Source organism: Micromys minutus (assembly GCF_963924665.1).
Source record: "Micromys minutus genome assembly, chromosome: 3".
Lineage (NCBI taxonomy): Eukaryota > Metazoa > Chordata > Mammalia > Rodentia > Muridae > Micromys > Micromys minutus.
The window spans coordinates 90274137-90284570 of record NC_137972.1 but is presented as its reverse complement, the minus strand read 5'-3'; the positions used below and the strand labels follow the sequence as shown (position 1 = coordinate 90284570).

At 46.1% G+C, this 10434-nt stretch overlaps 1 protein-coding gene across 1 annotated transcript in view; it reads left to right on the top strand.

Moving 5' to 3' along the window:
* The first annotated feature begins 255 nt into the window (after positions 1-255).
* The window catches only part of LRPPRC (leucine rich pentatricopeptide repeat containing), a 76123-nt gene continuing 65944 nt past the window's right edge, over positions 256-10434 (top strand). The window contains exon 1 of the mRNA XM_080914794.1: positions 256-444. Coding sequence (XP_080770920.1) covers positions 296-444 — 149 coding nt within the window. The 5' untranslated portion in view covers positions 256-295. The remainder of the gene's footprint in view (positions 445-10434) is intronic.

Sequence of the window (10434 nt, the reverse complement as noted above, 5' to 3'; positions counted from 1 at the left end):
CAACTGCAAAATGAAGGGGTGATATGGCCAAGCTCACGGAGAGCCGGGCTGCTGGGCACGGAAACCGAAACACTGCAAACAGAGCACAAAAAACGACGTATTGTAAAACAAAAAATGGATCCAGATGGTCCACGAAGTTTGGCCTGCCTCTCCCGAGCGCCATGGCGGGGCTCCGCCTCCCCCTCGACTAGGCGCTCTCGGCCCTTGGTTTGTCCCACTAGGGGGCGACCCCGTTGTCACGTGTTCCTCCAGGTTCTCTGCAGAAACGTGCATCCTGCCTTGGGTACACTAAACCATGGCAGCCCTGCTGAGACCCGCGCGTTGGCTGCTGGGGGCCGCGGCGGCCCCTCGCCTCCCGCTCTCCCTGCGCCTCCCTGCAGGCGGCCGGGGCAGGCTGCCCTCCGTCGTCCGGGTGGCGGCCGCTGGTGGCCGGCCGGCTGCAGGGTGAGTACCGGACCCTTCCTCCTGACCCGCTACGGCAGACTGTCCGGTGTCCTGCTTATTCGCTCCAATTCTGTGGTCCCGGCAGTTCAAGGCATAAGCCCCCCATGCTTTGCCAGTGGTTTGTGGTGACAAGGTTGAGTGTCTTGAGAAGGTCATGGTCGAGGGCATGGCTGGCTTCCGGCTTGCTGCTTGAGGTCGCCACCTGCTCGGACGGCCTGGGAAGCTCAAGAGTTTTGGGGGGGTGGTACTGAGATGGGGGTAGGTGTTGTGCCTTTCCTTAGGAGTACCCTTCCTGAGTGCTCTCCCACACTGGTGTCAGTAACCTACTAGTATGTAGTCTTACGAGGCTTCGGTTTTTCACTTTCTTTTTCTTGGGGCTGGGGTTGGAAGTTTTGAGTGAGCCAGGGATAGTTTAGAGCTTGACATTTGATTATGGCCAGTTCGGGTTTTTGCTTGGGTTTTGTTGAATGGAGTTTTCCTTCAGTATTTATACAGATATCGTGGGTTGGAGATTGTCTCAATTGAATGGATTAGCGGACACATGCAAGGTGCACTTTTGGGATCTACATAGTTACTGCAAAAACAAGTTAAATTCCTAGTTAGGGTCAAGTATTTCTGTGAGTATGCCTCTCTGGATTGAGGTTACAGGGAGACGAGTATGCTCACGTAATGAACGTAGGTATTCTAGGCGCCAAATGAAAGAAGATAGGTGCCTAAGCTTTCGCACCAGAGAGAAACTGATAGTTGAGCGACCCACAAAAGAACTTTGGGGTTTAGCAAAAAGACTTAGGAAGCATGATCTGGAGTGGGGCACCATGCACTGAGGGTGCTTCCGTTTATTTGATTATGCCGTTGGACAAATCACTCAAGAGCCCAGGCCTTAAGGTTCTTCATGTGCACAGGTGGACACAGTACAAGGTTAGGGCTATTTCATGAGATGCAGGGCTTGATGTGTAGTAACTGCTTTGCCACTGTAGAAGTAACTGTCTTCATGGGCCAGCCTGGCGCAGCATATTATATAAAGGAAATGCTTTATGATGTCTCAGCCACTTAGTTGTATGTCTTGGAGCGATGCCTGTTTGTAAGTTAGGGCCTTCCGTGAGCAGTGAAGCTTCAGAAATCATGTCCCTAGCTTTCATGTCTTCTGAGACAGTGGTGCCAGTTCCTTTTGCTTTCCTCCAGTGATGAGAGTCTAGTCTTAACCCGAGGCTGGGGCCAGTGCTGCCATTGATGTTTGCTGTTGGGTTTGGCAAAAACTGAACCCATTTTAGTGTCAGGCGTTGCTGTTCATCAGACCTGGGTTCCACTTCCTCGGACCTTTGACTAAGCTCCGCCGGATCCTTTGGTCTGTAAGGGAGGTGCGGGGTGTCTTTGTTAAGCTTGGTTTGTCATTCAGCACCCAGAGTCTCTTCAGAAGCTCTCTCACCACGATCCAAGATCCAAAGAGTGACTGCGTGGGCCGGCATGATGGTGTCTCATCAAGAACAGGCACTTACTTCTCTGCAAGCCTGGTGACCTGAGCTTGGTCTCAGGGCCCACATGGAAGGAGGGAACGGCTCTCACGACTTGTCCTCTGGCCTCCACATGTGTGCACGCAAGAACAAAAGATAAATAGAAGAAAAGCCGTAAGCAGTGACATGACTAGGCCAGGGTCTTGTCTGCGGTGTGACCCACACATGTGTTTCCTCGGTAGAAAGGAGACTTCAAACATGGTCTTGTTCGAAACGCAGTATTCAGGTCATGCTAGGCAGTGATGTAGCATTTGTTTTCCTTCTCTGGACTTTGAACACGTCCCGTCAGTCTCTTATCCCACAACCTGTCTGGAAAACAACCTTTCTCAGGATTCTATACTTCCCACTTGTTCTCTTTCTTGCCCGTGGTCTCCTTTGCTGACTTCTTACTTATTCTCATACACTGTTTTTACACCGTGGCTGAGGCTTCCGTGTCTTGTTACTTTTTTTGAGAGAGTGTTTGTATGTAGCCCTGGCTGTTTTGGGACGTGCACCAGGCTGGCCTGGAACTCACAGAGAACCACCTACTTCTGCCTCCCAAGTGCTGAAATAAAAGGTGTGTACCGAATGACCAGAACCTTAACTATTTAAAAAGAAATTCTTTTTGTTGTATCTGTTTGTGTGTGTGGTGCCTTCAGAGGCTAGAAGAGGGTGTCAGAGCCCCTAGAGTTGTACTACATGCCTTTGTGAGTTGGCTGATGTACAGGTGCTGGGTACTGAATTCCGGTCCTTTGGAAAGCAGGAAGTGTTCTTAATTGCTGAGCCCCCTCCTCAGCCCCATTTACTTTTTAAAACCATAAAACTCATGCTCCTTGTGGAAAAACTACAGAGGAAAACACCAAAAAAAAAAAAAAAAAATCATCCTTAACTATCACCCAGAGAGAGCCAGTGTTACACCGTTAGTGTCTCTCCAAAGGTCACTTGTGAGTACGTGGATGTGTTTTTGTCTTCCTTGAGTTTGGCTGGAGACATGGTAGTTATCAAGTCTGTCTAGGGCTTGGGTCTCTAACAGAATCAGCCATTTCCCCCTTTCCTTTTCAGGATGCCCCTTTTCTGGTGCCAGGATGACACTGTCGGTTTCTTACTTCTCAGGATTTTTGCACCTGCTTCCTTGCTACTTTTCCCATGTTTGTACATTAAACGCTTGGGCACTTAGAGGCTTTGCCACGTGCTGGCGGCTCATGCCTCCTCACTTGCGCTGTCTCCTTGTAGCCGACCCTTCCATCTCTAGCGCTTTAGGCATTGCTTGCCTCTAGCCCAGCAGCTGCATTGGTTTTCCTGGACGGGGACTGTCCGTTGGATAGCTCCTTCTTGACCAGCTACAGGTACTTCAAGCCCAACACATCTTGAATGGAACACAGCTTTTCCCCCAAGTCTGTGCTGTGAGTGTTGCAGTTTCTTTTAGAAAAGAGCCCACATGTGTTTTGTTTTGTTCCCCCCCATACATCTCATTGTCCCCTTTCATTAAATGATAAAATCCTGGGAGCTCTGCTTCATCCGGAGTGGGTGCTCCATCTCTGGTGCCCCCATCTTCCTTTCTACAGGGTGTCATTTCATTCCCAGGTAGGCACTCCTGGCTCCTGCTGTTTCCAGGGCCAGGTCCTGGCAGCTGCTCTCATAGGTGCTTTGGAAATGAGAGTTTTGTCCCCTTCCGTGCTGTTACTCCTGTCATGTGAACATGTGGGGCCTGGTGATGGGGACCTGGCCAGGGGCGGGACTCAAGCCTGCAGATGTCAGAGGTCAGGAGCGCTTTACTGACCAAGGCGCTCAGATATCTGCTTTGGAATGTGTTCGTTCTCCAGTGCTGGGAAGTCCCTTCTGCCAACAGGCCTTTTCCAACTGCCTCTGCCATTTGTTCCTTAAGTCCTGTTACATACATAACCACCGGATGCTATTACATGTGATGCTGTAATGTGTTGATAGTCCTTAAAGGACTTTTCGTACAGTGTTGCCTCCCTTGGGGTCTAATTGTGTCCATGGAGTAGGTGTCAAACATTCAGCGAACAAGTAGCCATTAGAGGGGTAGTATGATGCGAAGATTAAAAAGGGCACTTAGTCCTTCTGTGTTGCACTGAGGTCCTGAGGTGTGGTGGTGTTTCAGAGTGTGCCTACGGCGTGGGCCTACGGCTGTTCACCTGGGTTTCGCTTTCCAGCTCTGCTCTTCTGAGTTGGACTAATAGGCATTATTGAGTGAAATTGTTAAAATCGATCTGTTTCAAAATCAAAGCATGCAGAAATATGAACCTCTGTATATTTCTCTTGCTCTTCAGTTTTCCTTTTAGTATATCTGTGTCTTTTTTAAAAGTAAATTCTGGCTTTCACCTTGTCTGTGAAGAGGGTCAGGGGGGCTTTCCTTTCTCCTGCTGTTTTTTACCCTGAAACTGCTCATCTTTCTCTGAGATTTAGAGTAATCGTCAAGTTTAGCTTGGTAGTCTTGAAGCTAAGCCTGAGTGAAAGTGGACCTAGCTAGATGATTGTGGTGCAGACGTGAAGAGTACACTGTCATTGGAAGAAAAGAAAACTTTCCCTTTTTACCAGACATTTTGCGAAGCTTTCAGTAGTTTTAGGAGTCTGAGCCTTTGGGCTTCTGCATTTCAGGCTTCAGCCTTTGCTCTGTATACAGGCTTGTGAGCAGTAGGAGGCTGTGGCAGGCAGTCCCATTTCTTGACATTATACCTACAAGAAGAACTTGGTTGGTAATTTCACAAAGGGCAGTCACGTTTGTTTTTGGGACGGAGTCTGTCCATCTGCCCTTCAGTCCAACTGTGCATGTATGAGTTTTGCTTAATGTGTGTGGGTGCATATGAAGTCAGGACAGCATTCAGCTTTCTCCTTCCCCCATGTGGATCTTCGAATAGACCTCAAGAGTCAAGTCTCTAGCCACTGAGCCACCTCCCAGACCCAAGAGGGAGCCATATATTTCTTGAGGACATGTACTGTGTGTTCAAAGTGCTTATAGGGTAAAGAAGACCATGGACTTAGAAGCCACACTTTGATTTTGTATGGGGTGGTGAAGAAGCCAGTTGATTGCCATGTTAGCTCCATGATTGATGTGGTAGGGTCACGACCCAGAGGAGGTTTTGACAAAATTTATGTTGACTGAGAAAGACAGCGTGGCGGTTAGAGACAGTGTTGGTGCTGCAGATTGGTGGCCTCAGTGAGTGATGTTGAACCGAAGGCCTTCCTCTCCTGGAGCCAGAGCAGGACATTGGTTAGGGTGAAGAATGGGAAGAGCACATTTGGAGATCAGAACAAGCAAGGGTTCCATTAATGCAAACCTGCATCCAGACCTGCCCCTTTCATGTTCCACAGTTCCTTCTCTGTGAGTTGACAATGTGAGTTAGGAATTGGAGAGCTCCAAGACTGCTTTCTGGTTCTGAGCTATTCTTGAATGTGTTCTGGATGCTGATGTTAGGGAATGACTAACGGACAGAACACTCATTTAGAAGAGATTTTACTTTTAATGACGTGTATATGTGTACAGAGACCTGCAAGGTGTCACCTGACTTGGAGTTGGATTACAAGTGGTTGTGAACCTTCTGAAATAGCTGCTGGAACTGAACTTTCTAGGTGTTCTGCAAAACAGTATGTGCTCTTTGTGGCTGAGCTGTCTGTTCAGCTCCATAAAAATATTGCACATAGTGCATATAAAATCCAGATGAGAGCTTTGCAGTCTTGTCCCTGCCATTCTAAATTGTATAGATTCACAAACATGCCTTGTTTGGTTTCACACCTGGCTAATGCATTCCCCAGCACTTCCTGCCATGACTAAGTTACGGGAGAAGCCTGGCACGGAGGGACGTGAAGACGGAAAGAGATTGCTGTTTCAGGACAGAGCAGCTTGGAGCAAGCACAGAGGGGCTGCTAGGGGCCTGAAGCCATGTTGGGAGAAAGCTGAATTTGGCAAGACTTTGGAGAATAATGGTGTTACAGTGATACTCAAGGAGAAACATTATTATAGCTTAATTTTACAAAATGTTTAAAAATTACACATTTACTGTTGCTTTTCATAAGAAGACAGCAATTACTTGTTGAGTATTGTTTTATTAGGGTTAGAGTTACATCCCTTCCCTCCCTTCACAAGGTAGACTGTGTGTGTGTGTGTGTGTGTGTGTGTGTGTGTGTGTGTGTGTAGGGGAACAGGCCAGGGTCTTCTGTGTGTTGGGCCATGGCTTCACCCCTGAGCTGATCTATATAGCTCTAGCAGATGAAGAATCTAATACTTAGGAAGGCGGTGACCTTTCTCTAGGTCATGCAGCTGTCACAGTAAACAGTTTAGATTTGAAAAGAGGTGTTAGGATTTCTTTTGATTGGTTGAAAGAGGAGAAATGCTTTAACGAGTGTTTTGATTATATTTGCTAAGCTTACTTGCCCGGCCCATTAGGGACATTTTCTTAGTGTTGCCCAAACCTAGGGCCTACAGATTTTTACTTGTTGTTGGGCCCATTCAGAGTACTTACCATTTATATATTTGATATTTTGTTTATACTGGTTTTAATTTTAAACTGACATTAAATAAATTGGTTTTATTTTATGTAAATGGTGCTTTGCCTACATGTGTCTTTGTTCACCATGTGCATGTAGTGCCCATGGAGACTAGAAGAGGGTATCAGATTCCCCTGGAACTGGAGTTACAGATGGTTAGCTGCCCGGTGGGTGCTGGGAATTGAATTTCCTCTAGAAGAGAAGCCAGTGCTGTTAACCACTGAGCCATCTTTGGGGCCCTTAAATTAATATTTTTATAACTTTATTTGTCTTAAGCAAAATGTTAATATGAAAAGAGGTAGATGTGATTTTTTAAAAAATCTTTAAAAAAATAAACCTACTGAAATGGAGAATCCTTGCGTACATGTAATGCTGAGACCATCCTGTTGGGAAGGGTGAGACTTACTGCACGATCTCTCACGAGTAATGCTCTTGTAAGGGAGCGCTGTTGTCCTCTTGGTGAAACAGTTTGGTTTAGTTGTGTGTGTGTGTGAACGTCTGTGTACTGTGTGTAGATCTGTGTACTGTGTGTATGCCTGGTGCGGCCACTGCCCTTCACCACAGCTGTCTCTGCTCCTTCCTGAGGGTTCGGCTAAAAGGGAGAGTGTCCGAGACAAATTTATTAGGAGCAGAAAAACTATTTTTCATAGTTTTGGAGGCCTACAAGTATGGTAATAAAGAAGTTGGCATTGGGGAAGGCCTTCCTCTTTCTTTAAAAAGTGTGTGTCTGTATCTTCTGTATATGTTTGTGTGTCTATATCTGTCTGTGTGTCTGTCATCTGTCTCTGTGTGTCTGTGCACTCACACACATCAGTATCTGTGGAGGCCAGAAGACACCTATCCTTTCAGAGCTGAAGTTAGGACATTTGCGAGCTGCCAAGTGTGGGTATCAAAGTTGGGTCGTGTGTTAGAGCAGCAAGCACTGATAGCAGCGGAGCTGTGGGCTCCCTAACCTCTCTGCTCTATTTTCCCTCCCTTCTTCCATGTACTTTGAGTGGCCTGTAATTTGCAATGTAGACTATGCTGGTCTTGAACACACGACTGTGCCTCTCAAATACTGAGTTTAAAGTTAAAGCTGTGTGCCACCACACAGATACAAGCACACACACTGGCTGCATATAGAGGAGGTTAGAGGACAAGGTTACTGGGAAAACTTCTCATTCAAAGCTTTCCTACCCACACGTCCTGTCCAGTGTTCTTTACTTGGCCTACGGACTTCTGAGCCTCGGTGGGATACTCACACAGGTTATGTGAAGGACTCTGTTCATCCTTAGTCCTGATGTGTTGCTGAGGATGACCCGGTCTTGCATTTGTCTGCCCCAGCCTCCTGAGTGTTAGGATGAGTACGTTCACTGTGCCTTCCAGCTCAGACATCTGTCACTGTCTTTAAAGCGGAGACTTTCTACTTTATCAGTGGCCCTCGCTCCTCTTCTTTATATTACTACAACCAAAAGTTTGAAAGGCTTTCAAAGGTTGCCTCACCATCTAACATACTAATACACAGTGCATTCAATTGAACTTGATATGTTTCTGTGACAAATGTAAAAAAAAATTTCAGGATCCTGAATAGCATGAAGAAAGATGGTTTGGGAGAAGATAGATGTGTCTGACATATGTGTGAACATTTCTGTGTTCTGGTTCCAGAAAGGGCCCCACAGGACACGGTGACAGCATTCTGTAGGGTCCTGTAACAGTGTTTGTAGGCATCAAATGGGCCCATCCGTGTGGGCATCTGTACCCAGAGTTGAGCATAACCTCCAGCGTCAGCTGACCAAAAGCAGGCTGGGGAAGAAAGGCTTTATTTTTATTTGGCTCACACTTTCACATCCGACATCTATCACTGAAGGAAATCAGGACAGGAACTCTAATAGGGCAGGAACTTAGAGGCAGGAGCTGATGCAGAGGTCTTGGAGGGATGTTATTTACTGGCTTGCCCTCAGTGATATGCTCAGCCTTCTTTCTTATAGAACCCAGGACCCAAGAGTGGAACCATCCACAACAGGATAGACCTTCCCTCACTGATCACTAATTAAAATGTGTCAACAATGTGCCTACAGCCAGATCTATATAGAGGTTTTTTTTTTTTTTTTTCCAATTAGACTTCCTCCTCTATGATGATTCTAGCTTGTGTCTAGTTGATATAAAATTATCCAGGAAAGAGAGGTACCAGTTAACACTGGTCAGTTTGTCATTCTAGCAAATGCTGGACACCAATGTGGCCCAGTGGTTGGGGAAACTGGAGAGGAAGGTGTATGCATGTGAGCTGTGCATTTCTAAAAATCATTCCATTAAGAAAATGGTGCAGGCTTAGAAATGATCGAGTGGTTCAAGTTAATCCTCTAGTCCACATATTCATTCATTCATTCATTCATTCATTCCATGTATTTCAAAATATGTATACTCTCTGCTACACCATTATTAACAAAAAAGACAGCAACAACAAAGCCAAAACAAATACCGATTTTTTTACTGGAGAAAATCCATGGGTAACTGGAATATGTTTACCTTAAAACATGAGGAAGCTGCAACCATTGGTAGTTGCATGAGCTGATATAGTCTCTTTCTATGGTTACATCAGTTGGAGCATTAGAATTTAGAGGAAGAATGCATCAGCTTGTGCAGGCCTGAATGGTGGGCTCCTAACTTGTTTGGACCCAGCTTGACCAACTGAGCATGTCCCTCTTCTTCCTGTGACAGCATGCACATTGTGATATGAAGCTCTTGTTTTTTTCTAGGTGTGCTTGAGTTGACTTAAAAGTCAGTTCTGGCTGGAGTTCATGTCAGGATAGAGTTTACTTTGCATATGGGAAACCCTGGTTTAGTCACCAGCCTTGTAGAAGCAAACAACAGCACAGTCCAGAATCAATTTTTTCCCATTAATTTGCTTTTACAAGGCAGGTTACTAAACCACACTAATGTATGCTAGCATTTAAAGCTCCATTAAAAAAAAGTTGTGCCTCTACTTCATTTGCAGCTACCAAACTCAAGCACTATTGCTGCCAAGAAGTGCTTACTGGCAGGAGCCAGATATGGATGCCCCCGCAGAGTCATACAGATACAGTTGAGGATGCTTGCAGCTAACCATCAGACTGAACACAGGGACCCCAATGAAGGAGCGAAAGGACTGAAAGAGCTGAAAGGGTCTGCAACCCCATAGGAAGAACAACATTTTCAACTAACCAAATCCTCCAGAGCTCCCAGGGACTATAAAGCACCAACCAATTAGTACACATGGAGAGCCTCATGACTCCAGTTGCAGCAGAGGGTGGCATTGTCTGGCATCAAAGGAAGAAGAGGCCTTTGGTCCAGTGAAGGCACATTTTCCCAGTGTAGGGAAATGCCAAGGCGCTGAGGTGGAGAGGGTGGTTGGAGAGAGAGCACTTTCATGGAAGCAACTGGGGGGGGGGATAACTTTTGAAATGTAAATACAGAGAATATCCAATTTAAAAAATAGAAGAATTTGTCAAAAAGTTGTGCTTCTCAGAAACAGAAGTGCCAACTGAGCCTGCATGGGACCGGCCTCTGCCCTCCATACCTATGTTACAGTTGTGAGCTTGGTCTTCAGTGGGACTCCTAACAGTGGGAGCAGGAACTGTCTCTGCCTGTTCCCTGCCCTTGGAATCCTTTCCTCCTACTGGGGTGCCTTCTCTAGCTTTAATAGAAGAGGAGGTGCCTAGTCTTACTGTTACTGGATATGCCAGAGGCTGGTTAATATCCTGTCTGCTCTTTTCTGAAGAGAAACAGGAGTGATGGGGGAGGTGTGGGAGGTGGGACGAGGAGGAGAGGAGGAGGGGAATGGGTAAACTGCAGTCAGGATGTAGAACAAGTGTGTGCTCTTTGATAGTCTTCCGACTTTAGTTGTGTAGAAGTCAGCAAGTTCAACTTGACTGCTCAAAAAGATCTGTATTATACGAATGATTGCACGTTCTGAGTTATCAGTAGTTCTTGATGATTATTATAGTAACAAATAACCATTGAGGCTTTTGATAAATAG